This window comes from Aureobasidium melanogenum, assembly GCF_000721775.1.
Source record: "Aureobasidium melanogenum CBS 110374 unplaced genomic scaffold scaffold_5, whole genome shotgun sequence".
NCBI classification, from domain to species: Eukaryota; Fungi; Ascomycota; class Dothideomycetes; order Dothideales; family Saccotheciaceae; genus Aureobasidium; species Aureobasidium melanogenum.
This window is the reverse complement of record NW_024470057.1, coordinates 489803-515662: the sequence shown is the minus strand read 5'-3', so window position 1 is coordinate 515662 and position 25860 is coordinate 489803. Positions and strand designations below refer to the sequence as shown.

Here is a 25860-nt window from a genome sequence, read left to right as displayed (position 1 = left end):
ACCGAACTTGAGCGGAGGTGGCATTGGACATGTGCGAACGACTCTTCCTTGTAAGCTATGTACATAGAAATCGAGGAACGGCGGCCTCGGGCTTGACTCCATGTCTCTCTGTACATAAGTATCGCATCCTTTTGCCCTTTCGGATAACGAACGCACTGTAAACGGCGTCTTAAGAGCTCTCCGTCCCTTTCACGCGCGACTATCCTGCAACCCTGATCTGCGTGCAATGCTTGGTGGAGATGCAAGGTACGCGAAACACATGCGATGATGCACAGGTACTTTTGGCTGCTCAGAAGCACGAGGCAGGGTTATACATGTTGTCGAATATCCCAGTACAACAGGCCGCTTTTACCCTTAACCCAGCATCCAGAACTCCGTTCGAAGGATTCTGATTCGTATATGCTGCTCTGAGCCATGTGGATGTAGAATGTTGCTTTTGTCTATTTGCTAAAAGTGCATATTCTGTTTTGGGACTGCCGCTTCTGCTGTGGAATGCTCCTTCTGATGGAACTGACATGTCTTGGAGAAGTTCGGTGAATCTCGGTGTCTGGTATTGGTTGTAGTCTTCTTTGATGCCATCTTGTTGCAATGAGACTTTGGTTTCGAACAACAGAGGATGTACTTTCTTGATCGAAGCTATCACCCTGTCTCAATGTTCTTGTGACTGTTACATCGAGCACATGAAAATGTTGATAGAAGGTAGGGAGAAAACTCGCGAGAAGTAAGAAGCACAAAATGTTTAAGCAAATGAGATCATCATAGAAATGAGAACATAAGAGGCATGAAGGTGTGTTATCGTGAACGTATAGATTTTGAAATTACTCCCATTGAGTGTTCTTGAGACGCTGCATAAGGTACTCAACCTCGACTTCTTTTGTCAAGGGAATGACAAAGTCTTTGTACATGGCAACGACGGCATCTACTTTGATCTTGACGGCTTCTTCTGCCTCACCGGCAGAGATACTGGGATCTGTGCCGTAAGTCTTTGCCTTTAGACGCAGACGCTCGAGGACCTTCTTCTCGACAGCAGCATTTGTAATGGCCTCGTCAATGCCCTTGCGATCCTCGCGCTTGATCAGGTCGACGAAGCGTTCCGTCTCTTTCTGGAATTTTGACTCTGCGACAAACTTGCCGAAGTGGATGCGGCGAGACAGAGCTTGCAGACAGGCCACGTCGCAGGTAGCGGCGGAGCCAAAGTTCTCCTGGTTCTCGCCGCGCTCTTCGCGGCCATAGTTGATACAAGCAGCAGGTAGGATGTGCTCGGTGTAGTGGTGTTTGAGCTTGTTATTGATGTTGACGTCGTTGGGGTGCAGGATCTGAGGGTAGTGGAGAGGCTGCAGGATGGGCTCTTGCAAGACGTCCGGGAAGAAGGGGTACTCGTCGGGGGACTGGTAGCGGCGCACAAGGGATTGGAAGCGTTCCTGCTCGCGGAGCATCCAGTCGAGTAAGCTGTATTCGCAGCCGGGTATGCGGACGGCGCCAGGCTTGTAGATGGAGGGATTGAGGGGGAACTGGACGCGCTCAATCAGGTGGAAGGTGATGGTGTCCTCGAGCCGGCTGATGGGATATCAGCGAGTCTGTCATAGTGGAGGGAGTGTCGGGTGGGCGGGTCTACATCAATTGGAAGCGGATGTTGGCCAGGTCAAGCGCCTTGCTGGCGTCCGAGAGGTCGATGGCGGTATCCATGTCTGTGAGTGGTTGTGCGTGTGTGTCTGTGTTGTGGAGAATACGCATGAACAAGTGTAGAAGATGACTTTGTATGGTTGCGACACCGGAGTGGCTTGCCCGGTGTTTCTTGAATCGTGGAGCTCCAGCTGAAGCAGCAGCAGCAGCAGCAACGCCATCATCATCGTCAACAACCTCGGCCTCGTGTCACGCCCAAAAATTCATTCCGCATCCACGCCTGCACCACGCGACCTTCAGTTGTTTATTTGCCTGACATATCACCAAATACCTGAGAATGATTTCATAGTCCTGATCGCACACCGCCGCACACCATGCCTCCGCCATCCTCGTCACACCGGCGGCGGGCCTCTGCCAACCTGCCGCAACAAGACGATGATGATAGTCTGCTAGGCGTGCGTCGCTCACACTATTCATATCTCTGACCTCACTGACCCTAGTCAAACAGTCGCGACAGCTTGAAGCCTTTGGCCGCACCGTTCATGCCACTGCCAGCCACTTTATCGGCCCTCTTGCCGGCGATCCTCACCACTATCAAACCGCCCTAGGCGACATCCACCGCGAGCTACGCCGGCCCTTGATACAGCGTTCTGTATTTGAGCTTGCTAAAGCCTCTCCCAAAGAACTTGTTCGATCTACTTTCTCCACCTCCGAGATTCAGCACCGCGCCCTGGTCCATCTCCCAGACGATCTTCTCCGCCACATTCCCGAACGTACCAGCACATACTCTCTATTCCAAGGATTCCAGGCCTCTAAACCAGAAGAGAAGAAGAAGTCACATCGCAGCAACGACAAAGGCCAGAAGCTACTCGGTCATGACAGCGACGATGAACCAGACTCGACCCCAACTACCCCTGCAGCCGCCCTCAAGAAGGTCAAATCGAAAAAGGCCACCATGGAACATCGCTTGGAGATGATGGGCATCCGCAAGAACATGTGCATTTCCGAGATCAAAGAGATTGATACGAAGATTGCCAACCTTAATACCATGAGAAAAATCGTTCTTCAACGACTAGCTGGTCATGAGCAGGAAGAGGTCGACCTTGAGCATGAAATTCAAGAGATGACTGAGAAGCTTCAGGACATGCAAGAGGCTCTTGAAGATGCTGCTGCTTTGGCTACCAAGTCTCCACCATTAGAGCCTACGCCAGACGCGCCTGCTGAATTAGCCGAGTCTACCGAAACCTTCATGTCTGAATCTGTCTATGGAAAACTGCCTGCCCCTTCACCTACTAAGACGGAGAAGGAGAGAAAAAAGCGCCGCGTCAACAGGCGCAAATCCATGCCTGTGCTACACGAGCACATGGAAAAGGGTTCTCGCATCCGCGAGTTCCAAGCTCACAATGACATGATTACTGCTCTAGACTTTGACGCTCCTTTCGGGACTCTTGTTTCTGCTGCTCTCGATGATACAGTACGTGTATGGGATCTGAATGCTGGAAGATGCATTGGTCTTCTTGAAGGCCACCACGCCTCGGTTCGCTGCCTCCAGGTACAGGATAACTTCGTAGCTACTGGTTCAATGGATGCTAGCATTCGCTTCTGGGACCTAAACCAAGCCGAGTATTCACCTCCGCCGAGTTCACGGAGCAACAGGTTTGGTCGGGACAGGGACACGGACGAAGAAGACGATGCCGATATGTTATCTGATCCAGAATTGGATCCTCTCCCTGTTGCGCCTACATCTTCCATGCAAGATTGTCTGATCACCGAACTCTCTGCCCACGTGGCCGAAGTTACAGCTCTCCACTTCCACAAAAATACTCTTGTTTCTGGTTCGGCCGACAAGACACTTCGCCAGTGGGATTTGGAGAACGGCCGCTGCGTGCAAACACTTGATGTCATGTGGGCAGCCGCTCAAGCTAGTGTATCAAATAACAGCTTCGGCGCTCCATCTCCAGCTGCTGCAGATTCTAGTGCCTCAGAAGGCTGGTGGCGACCTGCCTCTGGCCGTTTGCCGCCTGCTGAAGCAGACTTTGTCGGCGCCATCCAGGTGTTCGAGACAGCATTGGCATGCGGTACGGCAGATGGTATGGTTAGACTCTGGGATCTGAGAAGTGGCAGCGTTCACAGGAGTTTGGTTGGCCACACGGGGCCTATTACGTCTCTAGCCTTCTCTGGCATTCACATGGTGACTGGCAGTGCTGATCGCAGTGTTCGGGTATGTTATGTTGCCCTGTTCAGGTTGATGACATGTTCTAACACGATTTACAGATCTGGGACCTCCGCACTGGCGGCATTATTGACGCATTTGCATACGACTCACCTATTGTCGACTCATCTGTTGACGCAAGACACATCGTGTCAGCCATTGGCGAATCGGTGGTCAAAATCTACGATAAGACAGATGGCAACCAGTGGGACTGCGGACCTGGAGCCTCTGAGCAAGAAGACCAAGGGCCGCTCTCGACCATCGAGCGTGTCCGCATCAAGGACGGATATCTGGTTGAAGGTAGAAAAGACGGTGTTGTTGGAGTGTGGTCATGTTGATAGCGCCGGCAATACAAGAGGACAAATACACAACACCCCCATGTGCTAAAGACAGTCAGAGTGTCGCTATAGAAATGCACAATACCTTAGTAAAGAACGTGGTTTCCACAGAGGGGACTCGATAGATAGCATTATATGCGGATTAGCACTGTGCATTTTGATAGCTATACTGTGACTGCCTCTAGCACACGGGGAGGACTTGGTCAGGTTCAAGCAAGGCACGTGCAAGGCTGCCTGAAGAGGACAAAATAGACAAGCATATCGTCCACATGATGAAGTCCAAGCAAGGCACGTGAAGGCCTGCCTGCCCAAGGCGGCTTGCGGCCTCCCCATATACTAAAGTATGTAACATCCACCGTACTCCGCTTGCGGTAACAAGCAGGATTTATATTATGGAAAGGCACAGTTGTTTTGAAAAGCAGAGGGATGTCCACGGAGTCCGACAATTCTCTGCCTATTAGTGGAGACCATCTTGTTTCCTGTCACTGTTATGCATTTCTATAACTATACGCGTTACATACTTTTGTACACGGGGGACGTGAAGCAAGACCCTAGAAATCTTGGCGGGCCATGATGGAAACTTGAAGTCCGGGGTTTTTCTGCTCTTCGCCATCGATGATGATTATTTCTTCTTTAGTATTGTGATATTTTTGCCGCCCACCATATCGTCGCCCTTCTTGTTCTTGTGCTTTCTGCTACTCTGACCACTTGCATATCCTGTCCTTACCGCTCGCCTCGCTCAATCTATTCATCGTCATTCGTGCTCACAGAATGCTCGTCCGAGCAGCAGGTCGCAGAACGCGGCGAAACACATCACTACAACTCACTCATCTCGCCGACTCGCTATATCTCCCATTTCTCTGTCCCGTTCAGACACGATGGAACTCGTCACATTCGTCACAAATCCCTCAGCCCCGAACGCTCACACGCCTTCAATCCTTGAACGCCGACAAGACACAAACGAGGCGCTTAGCCACAGTCGCCGACCAACACACGATAGCCTCCGAATCGCCACGATGGACTTTTGGCGGAGTCGAATACTCTCTTGATCCCAAGGACACTCTTATGCTGCAACATGATATGCAGACATCACATGAGCCTAGACGGTTATTCACGAACGGGCTCGCTAGCAATGTCAACGACCTTGTGCAGAGTCTACACACATGTCTCCGAGTGGAGCGTTTCGAGAGAGCTCGACTCGTCATCGAAAAGTTGCGCCAACGCTGCCCCAGAGACTCATTCGAAATTCAACATGCCCATAACGCATACCTCGATGCAAGCCTAGCACAAATCGAGAACACCCGAGGATGGAGTACGAAAGCGGAATATTACGAGTCCATGCGGGACTGGTTCGAGAATGACCTTGTACAACATGATTATCCCGTCGAGTCGCATATGCTAGTCGTCATGATGCGCGCTGCCATGAACTCGCTGTCAAAAGCCAAGCAAGAACGCGCCATGCGTCGATATGTAGAACTTGCAGAGGCCTCTGGACCGGATATGATCGACGAGATTTGCGATGCCGACGACTTTACTGACGACGAGTTTATGAGAATCGGAAGCATATTACCCACGATCAAGTCACGGCCGACAGAAATCGAGCAGCCTGCCGAAACAAATGAGCGACCTTCCCTCGATTTGGATGTCTACCCTATGGCCGATCGTACCGACATACCCGCAGTACTAGAAGTTACCCAGAAAGGAATGGGCCTGGCTTCTCTAAAGCAGGCTCTCGACGCTGCATCACCCGCGCTCCAAGCAATCACATCGCTCGAGGATATGGAAAAGACCAGACTCACACCCGAGGAACGCGAGCGTCTGCTTGAAGAGAGCGCAGGTCTAGCTGCTATTGCGCGCTGGAAACTCGAGGAGGAACATTTGCAAAAGCTTGGTATACACAACACTCTTGAGTCAAAGCCACTTGGCGCTCTGATGTGGCAATGGTACTCAGACTTGCTGCCTGCGCTGCGCGAGGAAATAGAAGCCTGTCGTGAGGTCATGGACAACCCCCCGAGAGACAATACTGTCAAAGATCAGCTCATCTACGGACCTTTCATCGAGGCTGTGCCTGTAGAACAACTAGCTGCGACCACTATTCTCAGCGTCATGTCTGCATTCGCTAGCGGCAAGGAAAGGAGTACAGGCACCTACAACAGCAACCAGAGGCTTGGACGTCTTACAGCCAATCTCGGAAAATCCATGCAGGACGAGGCCAATGCGGAAGCTGCTAGACAACGTGCTGTTGCTGAGCGTAAAGCAAAGCTTGGTCGTACGCCCAAAAAGCAGCCAAAGGCGGCACACCCATACTTCGATCCGGAACTGCATGTATGGCCTAGTGACGTTCGCGTCAAGTTGGGTGCTATGCTTGTCTCGAAGCTTATCGAGACTGCCAAGATTCCTGTCACCAGACAGCATCCTAGGACAAAAGAGATGGTTACGCAGACTCAGCCAGCTTTTCTTCACAAGACGCTTTACGAATCAGGAAGAAAGCAAGGGTGGCTTTGTCCCAGTTCTGAGCTGATTCAGAAACTCCATCGCGAGCCTGTGGCTGGTCTGATTGCCAAGAGACTTCCCATGGTCGTCGAACCTAAACCTTGGACCAACTTCAGCAGGGGCGGTTACCTCAACTATCCCACACCTGTCATTCGTTTCTCTGGAGCAGATAGTGTGCCTCGCGACTACGCCTATGCTGCCATTCAACGAGGAGATCTTGACAAGGTGTTTGAGGCTCTCAACGTTCTTGGCAAGGTGCCTTGGAAGGTCAATGAGAACGTGCTGCGTGTGCAAATCGAGGCGTGGAACACTGGCGAGCCTATCGCCAATTTCGCTCCTCTAAACCCAAAGCTAGACCTGCCTCCCGAACCTGCCGACAAGTCTGATCCCCAAGCGCGTCGTCAGTGGTTACAGACTGTCAAAGATATCGAAAACATCAAAGGCGGCTACCATTCACAAAGATGTTTCCAAAATTTCCAGCTTGAAATCGCCAGAGCTTTCAGCAAGGAGAAGGTGTACTTCCCTCACAACATTGACTTCCGTGGTAGAGCTTACCCTATCCCACCTTATCTCAACCACATGGGTGCCGACAACGCTCGTGCTCTAATGACCTTTGCCAATGGAAAGGAGCTTGGTGAAGTCGGATTGAGATGGCTCAAGATTCATCTGTCCAACGTCTTTGGTTACGACAAAGCTAGTCTGTCAGAGAGAGAGAAATTTTCTGAGGACCATATGGACGACATTCGCGACTCAGTAGCTAACCCTCTGGGTGGCAGGAGATGGTGGCTTCAATCTGAGGATGCATGGCAAACTTTGGCTGCGTGTTACGAGCTGAAAGCTGCCATGGACCTTCCTGACCCAACCAAGTATGTTTCGCATCTTCCAGTACACCAGGATGGTACTTGCAATGGTCTCCAGCACTATGCAGCTCTTGGTGGTGATACAGCTGGTGCACGTCAAGTCAACCTGGAACCTGGAGACAGGCCTTCCGATGTCTACACCGCCGTCGCTGAAGGAGTCAAGGCAGAGGTCGAGAAGGACTATGCCGCAGGTCATCCTGTAGCAACTTTTCTCAGAGGCAAAATTACTCGCAAGGTCGTCAAGCAGCCAGTCATGACCAACGTTTACGGTGTCACCTACTTCGGCGCCAGAGAGCAAGTCAAGAAACAGCTTGAAGATATCTTCCCCGAGATTCATCGTCACGATGCCCTAGATCATCTCACGCTTGCCTCTTACATCGCTAAGAAGATTTTCAAGTCTCTAGGTGAGATGTTCAGGGGTGCGCAAGCAATTCAGACATGGTTGGGAGATTGCGCAGACCGAATTTCTACTTGCGTCACACCTGAGCAGATTGCGTCTATGCAAAAAGACAACTCAGAAGGCAGATCCGTCATCCCAGAGAAGTCTGCAGGTGGCAAAGGCAAAACAAAAGCCGTCACGGCACAGCGCATGGAGGCGACGAAGCATCTGTTCCGAAGCTCTGTCATCTGGACCACTCCCCTTCGTCTCCCTGTCGTCCAGCCTTACCGCACTTCAAAGCGCCGCCAGGTCAAGACCAATCTCCAGAACATTGCCCTGCAGGAGCCATCTGCAATCGATCCTGTCAGCAAGCGTAAGCAACTGCAAGGCTTCCCTCCCAACTTCATTCATTCTTTGGATGCGACGCATATGATGTTGTCCGCTATTAAATGCGATGAGAACAACATCGCCTTTGCCAGTATTCACGATTCCTTCTGGACTCATGCTTGCGACATTAACCATTTGTCTGTTGTTCTCCGCGACGCTTTCGTTGCCATGCACACTGAAGATGTCGTCGGCCGCCTGCGCCAGGAATTCATTGCTCGTTACAAGGACTGTATGTACCTTGCTGCTGTTGATGTTCGCACGCCAGTTGGCAAGAAGATTCTCGCACTCCAGAAGAGCCGCCCCAAAGCAACCAAGAAGACCAAGCAGCTTCAGCCGACCTTGATCCTTCAACTTTTGGAAGAAGTTGAACGCACACGCTTACTCAACAGCGAGAACCCAGAAGAGGTCGCACAAGGTGAAGAGATGGTCACCTCTGGCAGCATCTTTGCCGCTGAAGCCGATGCTGAAGACGCGCTGACCGTGCCTACCGAGCTTGTAAATGCACGTCTCGGTGAGATCCCCGAGAACTCGGATGTCTTGGGCACTTCCGAGTCTGGCAGTGATGACTTGACTGAGCCCGTCTTGTCCGACCACGATGATCTCGACGTTACTGGCGACGACAAGGTCGCTAAAGCAGCCGAAGACGCTGCTATCGATATGGATGAGAGCGAAGACCACGTTCCCACTATCGAAGAGCTGAAGAAGCGAGCTGTAAAGTCCGCAAAGAAGCCTCCAGTCAAGAAGGTTTACGTCTGGTTGCCGCTCAAGTTCCCTGAGGTGCCCGAGAAGGGTGACTTTGACGTGACAAGGTTGAAGGAGAGTCAGTACTTCTTCCACTGAGTACATCCCCAATCTTCCTTTTCAAGTTTTGTATATCATATTAGAGGGTGTTGATTTTATGGTGTTATGGGGGGAGGTTTAGTTCTTTGCATATGGGTGGTGTTGTTGTTGAAAGCGGTCAAAAAAGCGAGGTGTTGTGTCTTTCTCTCCTTTTTGGAGTTTTCTTGGGAAGGGAAATGCATGAATGTTTTTCAAATCATAAAGACTTGTAACACTATATCCCATATCGCTACTTCTTTTTTTACATTCTTGACATTGACAATTTCTTTCTGCTGGTTGTTTATCCGTTGTTGCTTCTTGTTTTGTGGCGGTGAGACTTACTCCATATGACATTGCAAGGACCTCTTCGATACATCTTGTTGAACCTCAAGCGACATTGGCGTTATTCAACATTCGAGTCTCGTGACCATGTTCATCGTTCGTCTAGGAAAGATGTGCTATATAAGCGATGCTAAAGAGTGTGGGTCCGAACTCCTCAGGACGCGGAGATGAGACTTCGGACCGAAGCATCCTTTCACTGTACCACGTCTCCTCCTTCCACTTATTAATTGCGGAGTTTGACACTACTGACACATGCTTTCGAGGGGGCATGGACTCCTTCGTCTACTCACGAATAAGTCTTTCTGGTCGACGACAAGAGTAGCTTTTGCCAATCGAGTCCAGCGACATTGCAAAAGATGAATATTCATAGAATGCTCAAGGTGATCATTACGTACGAAATGGTCCGCTCTTCCTTCTGAGCATATGGCTACCTAATCTGTGATAGCATTCAGGGAAAAAAAAAAAAGCCAGTCTCCCGGTTGTAACTTCTGCCCACCCAGAATTTCGTTGCCTTGAATACGGGTCGTGCTTTGTTCCTTCCTCTGTGGATCAAATCCTTCTACACACTTGGCAGGCGAAATGACGACGGACCATCACCGCCTTTGCGCAGCCACCTTTGTCCTGCCTCAACTACTGACATTTTTCGAGCGGGTCATGATTTTGAGCGCGGCTACACGTATGGCAATGCCAATTTGCAACACTTCTTCCCGCAGATCTGATCCATATTTTGATCTGGCAGCCTGAAAATATGTGATCCTCAATTCAACCGCCAACATAGACGCACTGTAGAGCAACCGCACTGATCATGTATAGGTAGGTACTGTGCCTGAAGATCATCACCCTTTTATGGCTTCCTGTCTCTGTGGCACAGCAAAGACACATTTTTATTGTGAGTTGCTTGTAAGGCTGCTCTATTCGAGGATCAAATCCCCTTATCTGCCATAATGCCTTTATACGCTCTCTTCGTAATGCCACGATCACTACAGCGCGACGACATCTGGAAGAAACTATGCTGTCTCAGAATACCCTCCACCGATCAACGATCGAGAGCCGTATGAAAAAGCACAGCAATCTCGACCACAGAACACTACGAATCATCTCCTCGGCCATAGGCATCTTGACGACCAAAGTCGTCTTTGTACATGGATTCCATCACCCTCTTCGACTACTATTGCTGCACCTCTCAGCGACACTACTCTGGGAAATCATCCTATGGCTCTTCTCGCGCGAGATCGATCGTACATCCGATGCAAAAGACTACACATTATACGAACTAGCTCGCACAGCAAACATATTCTCGAGGACTGGGTCGAAGGCTTGCCTTCGCTTCGCTTTCAGTATTGGAGCATTGATCTGCGAATATGTGGCTATTTACCGTTTCCGATCTCTGCCTGCTCTGAGTATGCTGCTGCTGCCAGACTGGAGTCGGGTTATCCACCTGGCGCGCCACAAAGACTCGAGCATCTTGCAAAAGATCTCTGCATGCCTTGGATGCATAGTAGGCGTTGCAATGATACTCATTTTCGAGTATCAGCTGTCCGAGGTTGGGCTCAAGTCGACAGGCATTGCAATCCTCTTGGGCCTTGCTGCACAACTGCTTCGCCAGGAGCCAGGTGTCTTCAACGATCTGGAAGGCACACAATCTTGTATCCCAGTCGGTCCAGTGCGAGACAGAACGATACTTCTCCCCTTGGCTATCCTCGTTACCATGGTGGCAGTATACAAGCGTGAATACTTGGTATATACGCCACCCCTATTCAAGATCCATCTCGCTGTCCTAGCTGTCAATACCCTCGCTGCAGTTGTACTCTTCCAGTACAATGGGTCGTACTTCAAACATTCGGAGCCATTTGCCACATTCAACGGCATCGAGGAAGACTTTGAAGATGATGAGATGCAACCCATTATCGAGACAGTAGCACTCCAGACTGTAATAGCTTTGGGCAGCTTCATGATCGACTCGTCAAGCGTATCTATTGAACAGTATGTTGGTTTCTGTATCGTTCTGTGGATGATCTTTTGGGCTAGTCGCCAGTGCAGATTGTCTGCTATGGATGATGTAAAATACATGCCCGTTGGGGTGTTACTGCCTGATGACATCGAACAACGTCTGCCAGATTTTGAGACTGTCGACATACCAGAAATGCGCAGATGTACCGAGTGGAGTGGCTCGTTGCAAGTCATCTTCTTAATGATCTGTGCCTTCCTCTCTGTATCACTGATACTCTCTTCTCATGCGCCGCCTCCTGTATCGTCGCGCTGGGTACCAAGACACGACCGTTCAGAGTTTTCGTCCAACACAACAAGATCCTTGGATTTTGTCGTGTCCAGATTCGACGAATCGGCCGCTCAAGTCGCACAGCAGATCAACTCTCTGTACGCACTCCCAAGCATTAACTCTCTAGCGTCGCGCCTCGTGGTCTACAGCACAGGAGGCGATGAGACAGACCATTTCGCAAAGGACCTGCGGCAATTTCTGCATCCAGGCATCAGTCTCTTGGTCTCGCAACGACCAAATGTAGGCCGAGAAGCAGCAGCCTACCTCACTCACATCCTCTCCAGCTACCACAACCTCTCAGACCATACTTTCTTCCTTCAAGCCGAAATGCACTCGCCCGATATGGTTTACCCGCGACTTAAGAACTACTTTGTCTCTCAAACAGGCTTTTTGTCTCTCTCAGACACACATTATGATTCCAACACTTGTGTTCGTCAACCTTGGGACCATTCGACATGGTCAGAAGACCCCGAGGTCTTGGGTGCCATCTACAAGCAAGCCAATATCACAGGCTGCAAAGACTATGCTCTTACCTACCGCGGTCAATTCATCGTTTCTCGGTCTCGTATTCTGGCACAGAATCATCAACTATATTCACATTTGCTGCATAACTTGATGGATCCTGATGCAGTGACGCATTCAGAGGAGTATATGCAACAGCCTTGGTTGCCAAGTAAACAGGATAGTCTCAATGCACCTTTGTTTGGGTATACGGTAGAGAGATTATGGGCATTGGTTTTTGGATGCGAGGGGAAGATGGATAAGTGTCCGAGTTTGGTATCTGGTACTGTGAGGCATGGTTTGGGATTAGGCATCAAAGGAGATGTAGGAGATTGTCAGTGTTTAGATTTTTGAGAGTCAATGAGATTCGTCGGGTGTTCTAATCGTTTTCATCACTTCCCTTCACTTGTTATTGCCTGTAGCAACGCCCCAGAAGTAAGCACTCCATCCCCCAAGCATGAGCATCATCGTGAACCCGAAACAAATTACCGAGATGCGTTTGTTCCTCTGTCTCATGGTCGTCTCAAACCTCTGCAGTCTTTCTCGGATGAACGCTCCTTGAACAAGTCTCTTCTTGCGGCTGTATTGCAAGCGTCCTAGATCCGGTGAGAGGAAAGACAATGTGAGGATGACTAGAGACACGGCAAGAGAAGCACAGCCAAAGAAGGCGTAGACCCGAACAACACGGTGGTAGGAGTTGTTGTCCGCGTCTTGGATTGCGCCGGTGAGGATGCGTGTGATGCAGGACATACTGTAATCCTCCGTCAGCTTTCTCTCTTGAAGACTGTCAAGATACTCACGCGTTGTTGATGGTAATCTTGATACCATACGCCGTTCCAAAAGCCCCCTGATGCCACATAGACGTCCTCACACTATCTATAATAACAGTCGGCCCAAGGGAAAACGCAAACGCATAAATCCCAAACGCAGCAGCAGTGCCCTTGAGCGAAGGCGCCCAACAAACCAAAGCCATGGACAAAAAACATCCACCGCCGCAAACCACCATGACACTAACCCTCTGACCTACAAGATCGATAAACACTCCCAACAACGGCACGAAGAAGAATCCTGCATACTGCAACACTGCTGTATACCAACCTGCCTTGACCGCTGAAGTCTTGAACCTCTGCTCAGCAAGCTCCGTCGCGTTTTGGGAAAACACATTTGCGGTTGTGGTTTGAAAAAGTGTGAATGCCATGATGGACCAAAAGGGCCAAGGCATCTCTAGCACCTTTTTAAAGTCGAGATTTTTGTTTTTCTCGGTGAGCTTTTCGCCGGTCGAGGGGTCGGCGATGGAAGAGTAGCGCGATGAGCAGTAGCGTACTAGAAGGAAAAGGAGGATTGTGCCGAGGTTGGTGAAGAGGTTCATGCCTACCATTGTCCAGAAGACGCTTGAGAAGCCACAGTTCTGTTTACGTCGGTCAGTCCTTCCTCCTGGTTTCTGCTAAAGTGATAAGCAGAGGTGTTGGTGGTTCTTACCTTGGCAATGATATTAGCAGTCGACTTGCCAACAAAGCCACCAATCTGTGCATCACCATCGTCAGCAAAACAACATCCTTCCTTCCCATTCTCCCAAAAGCAAAACCACAAAACGCACCTTCTTGATCCCCAACTCAAACCCTAGCGTACTCGCAAATCCCGCACTGGGCGGAAACCAACTGCTAAAAACCTTGTACTGCGCAACCTGCGTTGCAATATCTCCAAAACTCGCTATCACCCTGCCCACAATCATGAACTTGTAACTGCGCATTTCTGCAGCGCCTGCAATGAAGATGGAGCCAATGGTATAGATAATGTTGCCGTAGACAATGCATCCTGTGCCACCTAGACGGTCGGTAAAGATGCCAGTGAGGAGAATGAGGGCTGAAGACATGAAATCCTCGCTGGCTTCGAGGAGAGAAAATTGCGTATTGTTGATGTGCATTTCCTTGTTTGCTCTTCTGTCAGTGCTTATCTCCTGGGTTTTGGCGAACAATGTGATGTGAAAGTGTGTCGATGTATACCTTCTTCATGGTCGATTTCATGGCAGAGCTAACACCGCTGCTCCATTGCGATCCGAAACCGATGCAAGAAACCAGCAAGATACTCAGCAACTTGATTTTCAAAGGCACAGGAGGCAGTGCGTCAGCCGGGTCATCTTGCGTGGAATTGACAGATGAGGCGTCAAGTGCTGTGACAATTGTAGTCTGAGCCTCCTTATCCTGTAAATCTCCTGTATGATTTGGTTGACTCAAGATTTCCTGATCCTGGATGACTGTCGATTGCCTCTTCTCTTGGTCAAGAGCTTCAACAACACGTGGTGTCGACATGGTTTGAGGCACACCGGAAACCAACTGTACGTTCAAGGCCTACCTGGAAAGAACAGAGATACGCGGATGTGCGGATGCCATACTTAAAGCATATCCTCTGTGCCTAAATCGGACCACTGCTACATCTACTCACTTGGCAAGGCGTGTTGAGCTCCATAAGACGTGAGAAGTCGGAAGTTGTTGTCGTATCTCGTCGCCAAAAAAGCACCGATCTGATAAAGCGGACCGATGATCTGATAAAACGCTTTGATCATGGTATGCCTCGACATGGACTTGGCAGCTGGGCATGCTCTCAGAACTGCAAATATTGGCGATAGCGTGAGATCCTTCGGATCAAATGAGCAAGTCAGTCCTGCATTGTCGGACTTTGACGGAACGAATCGGCGCTGCATTGTATCTAGAGGGAGGTCTACCGTGTACAACTCAATTGTGAAGCTCAGGAGCCCTTGCAAGTGTAAGGTAACTGTCCGACTTCCAGAAAAGGGCCGGCCGGCACGACAATGTTATGAGTGGGGCTTCCTTAGTCAGTGTACCAAGTTTGTGTTCAGGCGCGGCAGGATAAAGATGTATTCTGGTCAAGACCGGTTTGTTCTGACAGTATTCGTTACTGCAAGGTGACACGCATGTCACATTCATTCATGCAACAAGACAACCGTTGCAGACAAAAGACATTCAAAGTCCATTCAATCCCATACACACCTCGACGTGAAACAAGACAAAAAAACATACTATTTCCTCCGTCACGCCTCATGCGAAAATAATGAAAATATTACACGGTGCTGCCGTCCAACCTGCCTCTCGTGGACAAGAAAGTGACCAAAAGAGACTGTTCCTCCCTCTCTCTCTCGCTCTCCAGGATGATTGTTCAACACAAATGAAGAGATTAGAAGACAAAAGAAAATGCATCGACGCAATGCAAGCGACATGAAAATACCATAAAAGAGGTGAATGCCAATTGTCGAGTCGCTCTGGCATGACAGAGTCTGTCGAACTTTTGGTAAAGGTCCAGTACAGCATGCTATTGCTGAAGTGTGAAGTATGTACGTGCGAAGTGTTCAGATACTGATAAGAGATGCGCCGATGCTCGAGTAACCGCTGTCTTTGTAGACTCAAGTCATCTGAACCAAGGAAATAAAGGACCTGATTCAATCGATTTGTCTTCGCAAGGCAACGAAAAGAGCGTATGATGTTGCGAATCGAGTAATGCAGTCAGGTGAGAAGGAGAGAAAAGGAATGATTTTGGTTGTTGAGTTCGCTGGACCCGAAGAAAGAACCTGCATGAGCTATGTGAGTAGTTCTGCAAATTCGCCCCCATGCGAAGATTGAGATGTAGTCGTGACTTTGGCAATCTATCGGAAGCCGTGGGCTGGACGGGGTCCTAAGCTGCTGGAGCTGCTATGGGCTGAAGGGTCGGAATCAAGGGGCACCGAGTGGTTGCTATCACCACTCCCCGCGCTAGCGCTCGCGGAACCTGTCAGACTGCGTTCTTGAGGGCCGCTTTTGGGCGGATAAAGATGGCTCACCCCGTTCTGCTGATCAATATGCTGTGGCACTTGACCTTGTTGGGTTGGCGGACGTTGCATTGGCGAGCCCATGACGCCAGGAGGTGATGGTCGGCCATTCATGTGGGGTGGATATCCATTTGGTCCATTTGGTGGATAGGGGCGTTGTCCGGGAGGTCCTCTTGGGGGTCCGAGAGGGTGTCCAGGGGAGTTGCTGGCACGTCGGCCCATTGGAGGAGGCATTGGGCCAGGGTAAGGGCCTTGGCCAGGAGTGCCGCCTCTTGAAAGCTCGTTCAGGCGTTCTGCAGTAAGTGAATTGGTTCTCGATTCCTGTCCGAGATTATGACGATCGACACCTCCATATCTGTCTGACGAGTATCCTAGCAATGGGTTGCCCATAAGGTTTTCGTGCAGACCAGGAATCTCGGACATTAGTCTAGCACTGGTTCGGTTCTGCACCTTAGGCCTTCCGAACATGCCTCTACCACCTCCTCTCATCGGAGGACCGCCCATCTCTGGGTTGTTGCGGAGTTGGCCGGCAGAGGGAGGGGGTGCTTTGCGAGTGCGTCTTGAAGTAACACTCATCATGTCGAAATTGTCAGGATCAATCATGGGGACGTTTCTTCCTGGAGCCATGGGGTCAAAGTAATCTTCACCGTCCTCGTCATCATCATCGAAGCCTCCGGCATGAGAAGCAGGAGGAGGAGGCATGCGACGTCTCATGTTGAACTCTTGCTCCCTCAAAGCCAATTCTCTCTGGCGGAGGGCCAGTTCTCTCTCACGCATTCCCATTTCACCTCCGGGGCCGGCGCCGTTCGGAATCGCGCCTTCAGGCAGAGCACCCTCTGGCAAGTTGTCGTAAAGCATCAGATGGCTGAATTCCTCAAGTTCATTGTCCTCAAGCGAAGGTCGACGGGTTGGCTGCTGGGAGGGTGGTCCACGTGGGCCATTTCCATTCATTCTGATGGGCGGACCAAAGCCGTTGTTCATCGAGGGACCTCTGCGCATTGGGGGAGGTGGGCCACCAGTCATTGAAGGTGCTCTGCTTCCAGGTCTCATCATCCCAGGTCTACCAGGATGACCAGGCATAGGGCCATTCATCGGGCCACGCTGGTTGGGGCCAGGGCCCATGTTCGGACCTGAGGCCATACGGGGTGTTTGTGCAGGAATTGGTGGTGAGACTGCAGCCGTAGGGGGTGGGCGAGATTGGTTCAGTGTGTTGGCGTTGTGAAGAAGGGCATATAGTGTTTCTATGCGAGGCACTGAAACACCAGCGTCTTGTGCGAGCTTGATAGGGCTGCCGAGGAAAGTCTCAATCTCGAGAGGTCGGCGGGCAGTAAAGTCTTGGTACATAGTGCTGGGTGTGCCAGTGGGCTGGATCATGGTTTCCATGGTCTGCTCTGTGAAGTTTTCGGGGAAAACACAGCCTTGGGATTTTGCGAGAACAAGCATTTCATCAATGATGCCGACGATCATAGCCCGAGCGCCTGTCTTCTCGAGTAACTCGGCATGGTTGGGCGTTTCGAACAAGACACTGGCGGGATGGAAAGCAATAGGGCTGCGGAAAATGTGTTAGAAACGGTCGACAGACTAGATATAGAGACTTACCCGATCATGCGCTCGTACTGTTGCTGTCTGATGTTAGACGACACCTTGCAATCCACCTGACCTGAGCTCAACGTCATGGCCAATGCTTCGGCCATGTCCGACTGTATGGAAGCAGGAATCGACGGGTTTCTGTTGGCGGGCCCGACCCAGATGTCGGCCGAGCCTTTGTGTTCGAACTCACTTGCGCCCACTTGTGAGAGCTCGGCGCCGGCGACAAGAGACAGAACCACGTTTGTAGGGAATCTTTGCTCGAGATATGACTCGACACCAAGCGAGTGTGTTGTGTTGATTAGGATGCATGTATGCTGAGGAGCGACGACCGACTCGATGATGGATGCAATGTCGTATACGTCTGGGAGTGCCTTGACGCACAAAAGGACGTAATCGTAAGGCGCTTTTGACGTTTTTGCTGCTTCTTCGGGAGTGCGAACGACTTGAACCATGTTAGAAATGGGAATTGTGACTACGAGCGGCGTTGACTGACCTTGTCTGGGCTTGAACCTCTCGTTTCCGAATGTAGCAGACCTAGAGAAGTCAGTGGTGTTTGCGGATGGTAGCGGGAGCATTGGCTTACTTGAACGAAAGGCCGTACTGCGACACGTTCTCAAAGCCATTCTTCCAGACGAGAGTGACATCGCATGCGTTGGTCGCCGAGAGTCTCCATGACATGAAGGCAGAGACGGCATTTCCGCCGACTACAAGGACGTTAGTGAGCTGTTGCCTCTGTTGCGGTTGCTCGACGGCCATGATGGGTTGGCGGCTCGTATCAGAGATGGGAAAGAGATGTGTGAGAAGAGCAATGCTCGTGGAGCATATGATTGCAGCACACCAGGACAGGGCAAGTGCGACTAGCAAAGCGGCTGGGATGGGCAGTGATGGATATTTGCTTGAGCTAGAAAAGTGGACCCGGTTCCAATGGCGCAGCGTGGAAGGGCAAGGATGGTTAGGAACATGGACGGCATGACTGACCTGACAGGATGCGCAATCTAGGGACTGAGGGCGCCATGATGCGATACGCTCAAAGCGCGAGAGAAAGATGGACGCGAGACGGCGGTGGCTGAGGACAAGAGAGTTGTGATATTGTCGAGGAACGACCGAAGAAGCGAATCCAAGCGTCAGGCAATTTCCAAGATGGAGAAACGCGGCCAAACGGTGAAAGTGCACGCGGCGCGTGTCGAAGCGGTATATAATGGGAGGAAAGGGGTGGACAAGAAACGAGCGTGAGAGGATAGGCCAGTGGGCGACGACGTGCAAGACCGGGGATTTTCTGAAAAGCAAGACGAGGAAGGTGAGGAAGGTGAAAACGGAAGATGGGGAGCTTGTCGTCCGTTGACGACCTTCCGGATGTTGGGCGAGAGAAGGAGTGTAAAAGTCTGGCTTGCTTTGGTTCGCTTCCCGTTCCAATGACAACCCGCGCAACCACTAAATGCATAATACAACAAGCAATGCTTGATGAATCCTAGATGACCAATTACAGTGCTTAATCTCTTTTGGCAGCAGTCTACATCAATTCATCAAATGCAGTCAGTCTATTGACCAAGTCCGCAAGTCGAATCTCTCAATTCTGATTTCTGATGATCGCGCCTGCTCGGGCGGCGTCATCATCGCCATCGTCAGCGCCGCCTGTCCTCACAACTGTAAATCTGTTCGCAACCAAGAAAAAAGTCCGCTTTGCTCCTCCAGGCCTAGGCCGCGAGCCGACGACTCGACCGGCTACGTGCACGGCTCGCTCGACATCTCCACGCCGCGCCGCCGCCGTGGCATCATTCTTGTCTCGGTTCTCACGCCTGATTTCTGTTTCTCATCGACTGCAAGGATTGTGTTTCGCTCTCCTTACTGTCGCATATACAAGTAGCTAGTCATCGCCATCGTTTCACTGCCGTGCTTCATCGAAGATCCTGTCAACAACAGTCTTTCCGCGCTAAGAAGGCTACACTACTAATATCTGCTTCTCTGCTATCGCGTTCGACTGCCCAGCTCTTTTCTCAACCCCCGCTGCCACACACACACCCAAACAATTTCCCGACCCCTGCACGGTCTATCTTGCGTCGACTCCAGTCGATAGTAGCGAACGTCGAATATCCCATCTGCAGATCAGTGTTCCCGGCAAGGATAAGAGTAGCTCAGAGTAGCTAGCCCTGTTATGGAAACATGACTAGCCGATACGGTAGATCCAAACTTCGATTACCAGTAAACAGAAGTGGACAAAGAAATGTGCTCCAAGAATTTGCAAGAGCAAAAGATATATAGGCCTGCTTCATCTTCTGAAACATTTGATGCAAGAAACATTGAGCTTCCCAATGACATGGATCTGCCGATACCTGTACCATCCCAACACCGAAACAGTAGCGTTCTATGTATGCACGTACTACGGACGTTCGAAGAAAAGGCTGAACCTACACCATCTGGTTTCTGACTCGGACTGCGGGAGGCATGTCATCCGGACTTGTGTACAGTACCTAGTTTATGCTCTTGAAGACAGCTTCACAGCAGAGCCGCCCTCACAATTGGATACAAAAATCACTGTCAATATTATGGCAAGTCATCTCTGCATCTATAGAATGTTGCGCGCTTTCAAGCTGCTTGACTCCAGCAACAACATACCAATAATTGCAAATGGTAAGTATCAAGCGACTCCCATCTTGACCACTACTCAGCACACGTGAGGAATGTCTTTGATAGGCTGATTCCATTCTCGGAGTCTAGTATGTATTGCTGTGTTGTCCCCGAGGTCTTTGGAGATCCCTCGAGTCTCGTCAGCGCGAAGGAAATTGATTGGTCGCTCTACGGAGATTGTTCCCCCATAATGTACGGCACGACCAAGAAGAACAAGTGCAACGAACTGAACAGGCGCGACTTTTGCTGATTAATCCGCTAGGCAGCAGGGTTGTTGCTGCGAATTGAAGCCAACACACCCAAGAACCGACAGAATGTCTTTCCATGCACTCGAATGATGCGTTCTCAACGACCAAAACACCCACTCCTCAAATTGACGGTCCTTTTCAAGACAAGGTGAGTGCACATCTTTGCATGGTGTTTGGTACGAAATACGCTTATCGTCGATACGAAGATACGCAATTCCGTCCTCACTTCTTCTGACTTCACAGCCACACACCGGTTGCAGCTCTTCTCCAAAGAGGGACCACACCCATCCTTGTTTTCCACGTCTCCCCATACTGAGCTGCATCTGTATCACGCTAGAGAGATGTCATTCTCGTGTATGTTTCCAATCGGGATCACAATAAGTTCTCTTCGATGTTCTTCCCGGGCTTGTGGTCCCTTGTGTTTTTCACTTTCTCGTTCGGTGGACCGCTCCGGACATGCTTGCGACTCGAAGCATCATTTCTCTGCTTGGCAAGGAAGTGAAACAGCGAAAAAGGTACAGCGCCGGTTAAACCCGCCGTCGCGGCGCCCGCGCTTTCAAGAACGGCTGCCCGTTACACGGTTCGAAAAGCCTCTTAAATCTTAAAGAGAAGAAAAAAATGCGACAGCCGAGCGTGCCGAAATCATGGAACAAACGGACAGCTCTCTTTGCAGCAAGCTGCAGGACATGAAATGCATAATAATCGGGATCCGTGTTTCTCGGAAGCAAGAGCTGCCGAGTGACAGCCTACGACAGTTTTAAAAGTCGTTGTTGATGGTCATGAGCAACGTCGCAACTTTTACCTCAAGCGTTAATGTTTTTCGTTCTCGCTGCGTAAGAAGATCACATTCTGCTTGAGATGACATTTCGGCATATGAACTCCCAATTGTTGAGTGGGTACTAGCATCGTTGAATGGCTGGGCCCGTTATTTGAGCCTCCAAAGTCGTCACAAGCTCCTGTGCTCTCTGTCTGAAGAGAAGAAGAACAAGGGCGTTCCGAAGGTGTTCGGAATGTCTGCTGATCTCAAGAGTCGTTCTCAAGCGTCAGCGCACCTCTTCTGTCTCCAGTCCAAGACTGAATTCAAACTGTATTGATTGAGTCGAATCCTGTGATCTCGTTGATGCCAGCACTATTCGTTAAGGATGAAGGTTGTTCTCCTTTACCGCAGCCAACTTCGAAGCCTGTTCCCAAGACGGTGTCAGAGCCGTATCTACCTGACTATAAACCTATCAAAGCGAGAAAGGTAAGGACCGCTTGTCAGATGGTCAATCCTGTCGAGCTTCGGAGGAAGACCATTCTCACAGATCTCCCGGAGCACTCTGGAACCAATAATCGATTTGTTTGTGGGCTTAGGGCATGCCTCGTACGGTCTGACGTCTACCCTTACAACTATATGGAACCTATATTGAACCATGGCTTTTCAGACTCGCGTTCAGAACAACAGTGCATTGCTAGATCGGACTCGATATTCTGCTTGATGATCCTCAACTACGGACTACGCTAGGGCAATTAGGTGAGGAACCAGATGAAGCTGGACCGAGAAGAGATATGACCTCACAACCTCAAGCATAAAGGTCAGACGTGACCTCATTGTTCATTAATTCTTCTTGATTGGAAGATGGATGTCTATCAGTAGTGTCATTGTCGGTTTGTGTGTAAGAGGTCAAGGCTTTCCACAAGATCAACAGGTGCACATCGACAGCATTGTGGCAATTCAGCTTGGTTCTGTACTGCTATAGCAAACCCCATCTCATTTCTTCTTGCATCTTCTGTCATTAGATCATGGATCAGGAACTTGTGTCCATCGGGTCGCCGGCAGTGGCAGCAGCCTTCTCCTTCCTCTTCATCTCAACAAATGCCATGATCTCCTTCTTCTTGTCTTCAGCTGGCACGACATCCTCGTAAGCTAGAGGTACACGATTGAACGGATCGGTAGAGTCTGAGAGCAGATGGGAGCGAATGGTGCTGCGGTCGACAATTTGTCTACTGCTGGGCAACAAGACAGGGTCCTCCATCAACGAACCCATGATAGGATCAAGGAGCTCATCTGGAATCTCGCCGAGGTCCTCTTCGGCCATGACTTCTTGAGCGTGTACCACTGCAACAGCGTCGGTTAGAGCAGTGAACTGCTTGATCTGCTCGTCAGTTTTGAGGCCAAAGGCCACCATGAGCTGCATGACCTCGACGAAGTTCGCGGGCTTGTACGAGCGACCGTCACGAGCAATTGCTTGACGGAAGCTCTCGCGATGTGACAGGTTCAAGTAAACGTCCACCAGATCTGCAAGCAACTCTTTAGGCTGGAAGCCGTATTGTTCGGGCTGGTCCACCTTAAGGTTACGTCTTCGTGGCCCGACCATCGCATCCAGGTTGTAATCCAACATGTCTGCTAGGCGTTGCACGATTTCCGGCATAGTGAAGGCACCAGCCAGAGCATCTGTGAACAGCTTAAGCATGGCAACAGTTTCCTTAGTCAGGCCCATGTAGGACTTGGCTCGACCTTGTTGTTCCGACAGTGCTTCCTCTTTTTCTTGCCGTGTCGCCTGCTCCATGTTCTCTGAATCAGGTGCCTTTAGCTCCTCTTGTAAGTCGTGAATCTTGGAGAACGATCCGAAAACCTCGTCCAAAACATATGTGACATCGTTCAGCAACAGGTTGACGAAGCGAACAAAGAATTCGGTGTTGACGTCCGCTTCCTTTCCAAGGTTCTCTCGATAGACAGGGTTCGACCAGATGCTCTTGAACACTTGGAAGATTTCGTATCGTATGTTAAACTTATCGTAAAATGCTGTGTGTGTTCCAGTACTTTCGCATTCAATGTAGAATTGCATGAGTGCATGTAAGAGATGCTTGTGACAGAACTCTGATCCGTTGAGGATGTCACCAAGCACTCCTTTAGAGAAGTTGCCGAAGGGATAGACACCATGGAAGAGAATCGTGACCAGTCCAGCCTTCATGTATGGATTCTTGATGTAGTTTGTGTTGCGCAAGAAGGTGATACAAACCGTGGCTAGCTCCTCACACTGGGTAGAGGTAATGATGTGAGGAATGTTGCGAGTGATGAACTTGAAGTTGTCCACGACATCTTCAAGGAAATATTCAGGAAGGCATTTGAACACTTCAGGCTGCTCTTCAGGTAGTGGCAGCCGCAGTTTTTCCTTAGGAAGATTCTGCCCTGATGCCAGACTCAAAAGCCAGACAATTACATACCGCATGAACTGCATGGATCTTGCTTGAGAAACTTCATCAAGCAACACACCCGTAGTTGCATGGATGGTGCTATAAACCCTGTCGACCTCATCTCTGTACTTCTGGATGTGCTGTTCAAAGCGTGTGAGGTATCTGGGATCATGGGCGAATTTGTGTCGTTCTGCTTCGATTCTCTCGAGCTCCTTCTCCATGTGCTTGACACGCTTCTGCAACTCTTCCATCCTGGAACTGGCTGCCTCGGTGCCGTAATGGTGAGCCGCTACTGTGAGGAAGAAGATTTCGGAGATGAAGTTGTTGGTACCGTCAACCTTCTGTTCATAGAAGGCATCGGAGGCTTTCTGATCCGCGTTCATTTTGGTCTCATCGGAGATGTCGACTCTGGGGTTTCTTCTTAGATAGTTGACATCGATACGGTCGATCTTGCTAAAAGTGGCGTCCATGAAAGGGTCACAGAGTCGATCGAGACAATTTGTGATATTGATCATGAAGCCATCCGATGATGTCGTCTTTTCATCGACTCTCATAGCACGACGTTTGTGGTTGGTATTCATGCAGTGGGCGAACCAGTCAAGTATCTTTTCACGCGGCTCTTTGCCAGATTTGACGATCTTGTTGGCAAGGTCGAACAGCTCTTCCTGGTGGGTGTTGAGTGTCATGCGAAGCGAACGTTGAGCATTGAAGATATAAGCCCTGTCTCTCGACCTAGGTGTGGTGAAGAAGCTTTGCGCGACGCCATTCTGTAGAGGTGAGAGACGGAAGAATGGACCCAGGATAGTGACCATCTCGATGTCCTGCGCGGCAACGCCTTGAGGCAGGAAAGCAGGCGATTGCGTGATTGCCTCTACAATCTTCGGATAATGGACTAGGTTCCTGATAGCGGTGAGGTAGTGCTTGTATTCGATGTCGTTCATAGACATTGTAGCCAGCTGCCTGCTGAGCTGCTCCACAGCACCGACCAAAGCATCTTTGATTGTCTCGTCGTCTTCGAAGCGCGAAACGGCCTCGTTGAGGAAGTCGTGATCAATACCAGAATCGCTGTGAGGATCCGCAAGGAGATGCTTTGCCAGTGCGTTCTCTGGCGGCGTTTCGAAGCCGAACATCTCGGGCATGGTGATGGCGAAAATACAGTAACTCATGCATAGTCGTCTAGCCTCCATTAAGACTTTGAACCTCGGGTTCTCGATGTCTGTACTCCTCATGTTTCGACAAGCCTTGGAGATGCGCTTCCAGCATGCTAGCAAATAATCCAATGGTGTGATGTCTTTCAAGAGCCCGGCAGCTTCGGGAAGGGCCTGGTCCAGCAGGCCTGTCTTGAGCTGAAGGGCTTCATTTTGTTCGAGCAGATCTCCTCGCACGCTCTCAAGATAATACAGAGGCTGTCCGGAACCATCTCGGACGACATCAGGTTTCAGCGACAGACGGAAGATCTGACTGAGTTGGCGATCTTCCCAGGTTTCGAGCGATTCAGAGGCTTGCGGACGTGACCGCGGCTGGGGCGAGTCGTCGTTGAGGCGCTTTTGAGCAGCAGAAGGTGTGATGTTGATCTTGACAGGCGCCTTGTTCTCACTCTTGATGCCAAGCTGTGAGAAAGGGTTGCCTGCTGGCGCTGACGGCTTGTCTTGCGAGGCGGATGCCGGCTTGTCTTGTGAGGCGGACGAAGATGAGGCTGGTGGGGTTTCGACGCTTGGAGACGAGGGTGTTGGTGAAGATGCGCCTGAGCCGCCTCCAAGTTTGGCAAGGCGCTTGTTGCGGATCTGCCCAAGTTAGATCTGAGAGGACAGAGAGTTGTTTACTGTGCTTTGACAGCAGCACGAATGCAAGATACCTTGTCTGCTTCTGATTCGGCCATGTTGTGTGGCGGATGGATGTGTCGGTAGTAGCGCTGGGAAGAGAGGTGGCCAGAAGAGAAGGGTGGCGTACGTGCCTCGGGCAGACGTGGTGAGCGAGCGCAAACAAGTGATAGCTGGAAGTTCAAGTGATGGTCTACGAACGGAGTAGTGATTCGGTGACGCTGTGAGGTAGCTGGATGTGCTTAAAGCCGTCTATCTCCCCTCCTCCATTCAAGCGCAAGCTTCGCCGTTGCTGTCTTCGAGAAAATTCCAAACGACACTGCTATCACAGATGTATCAACACATCTC

At 50.4% G+C, this 25860-nt stretch overlaps 7 protein-coding genes across 7 annotated transcripts; 3 read left to right on the top strand and 4 right to left on the bottom strand.

The window, feature by feature from the left end:
* Positions 1–818: 818 nt before the first annotated feature.
* On the bottom strand, positions 819–1686 carry M437DRAFT_73641 (chorismate mutase; the record flags this gene model as incomplete). Its single annotated transcript, XM_041026069.1, has 2 exons — positions 819–1557; positions 1616–1686. 2 exons carry the CDS (start codon positions 1684–1686, stop codon positions 819–821), a joined length of 810 nt encoding a protein of 269 aa, XP_040881736.1.
* Positions 1687–2131: 445 nt separating this feature from the next.
* Positions 2132–4173, top strand: M437DRAFT_43502 (mitochondrial division protein 1; the record flags this gene model as incomplete). The annotated part of the gene is made up of 3 exons (XM_041020753.1): positions 2132–3548; positions 3585–3844; positions 3898–4173. Coding segments are annotated over 3 exons (1953 nt in total), but the record flags the coding sequence as incomplete, so codon positions are not given.
* Positions 4174–5253: 1080 nt separating this feature from the next.
* Positions 5254–9132, top strand: M437DRAFT_43716 (DNA/RNA polymerase; the record flags this gene model as incomplete). The annotated part of the gene is made up of 1 exon (XM_041020794.1): positions 5254–9132. The coding sequence occupies one exon, from the start codon at positions 5254–5256 to the stop codon at positions 9130–9132; it is 3879 nt and encodes a 1292-aa protein (XP_040881734.1).
* A 2512-nt stretch (positions 9133–11644) lies between these two features.
* On the top strand, positions 11645–12586 carry M437DRAFT_43635 (uncharacterized protein; the record flags this gene model as incomplete). Its single annotated transcript, XM_041020775.1, has 1 exon — positions 11645–12586. The coding sequence occupies one exon, from the start codon at positions 11645–11647 to the stop codon at positions 12584–12586; it is 942 nt and encodes a 313-aa protein (XP_040881733.1).
* A 48-nt stretch (positions 12587–12634) lies between these two features.
* M437DRAFT_44232 (major facilitator superfamily transporter) lies at positions 12635–14541 on the bottom strand (the record flags this gene model as incomplete). The annotated part of the gene is made up of 5 exons (XM_041020876.1): positions 12635–12983; positions 13033–13640; positions 13712–13756; positions 13830–14159; positions 14236–14541. The coding sequence occupies 5 exons, from the start codon at positions 14539–14541 to the stop codon at positions 12635–12637; spliced, it is 1638 nt and encodes a 545-aa protein (XP_040881732.1).
* Positions 14542–15890: 1349 nt separating this feature from the next.
* M437DRAFT_44015 (uncharacterized protein) lies at positions 15891–18657 on the bottom strand (the record flags this gene model as incomplete). The annotated part of the gene is made up of 5 exons (XM_041020844.1): positions 15891–17601; positions 17652–18084; positions 18136–18176; positions 18226–18346; positions 18621–18657. 5 exons carry the CDS (start codon positions 18655–18657, stop codon positions 15891–15893), a joined length of 2343 nt encoding a protein of 780 aa, XP_040881731.1.
* A 3645-nt stretch (positions 18658–22302) lies between these two features.
* On the bottom strand, positions 22303–25571 carry M437DRAFT_44109 (ubiquitin conjugation factor E4; the record flags this gene model as incomplete). The annotated part of the gene is made up of 2 exons (XM_041020855.1): positions 22303–25476; positions 25548–25571. The coding sequence occupies 2 exons, from the start codon at positions 25569–25571 to the stop codon at positions 22303–22305; spliced, it is 3198 nt and encodes a 1065-aa protein (XP_040881730.1).
* Positions 25572–25860: the final 289 nt, after the last annotated feature.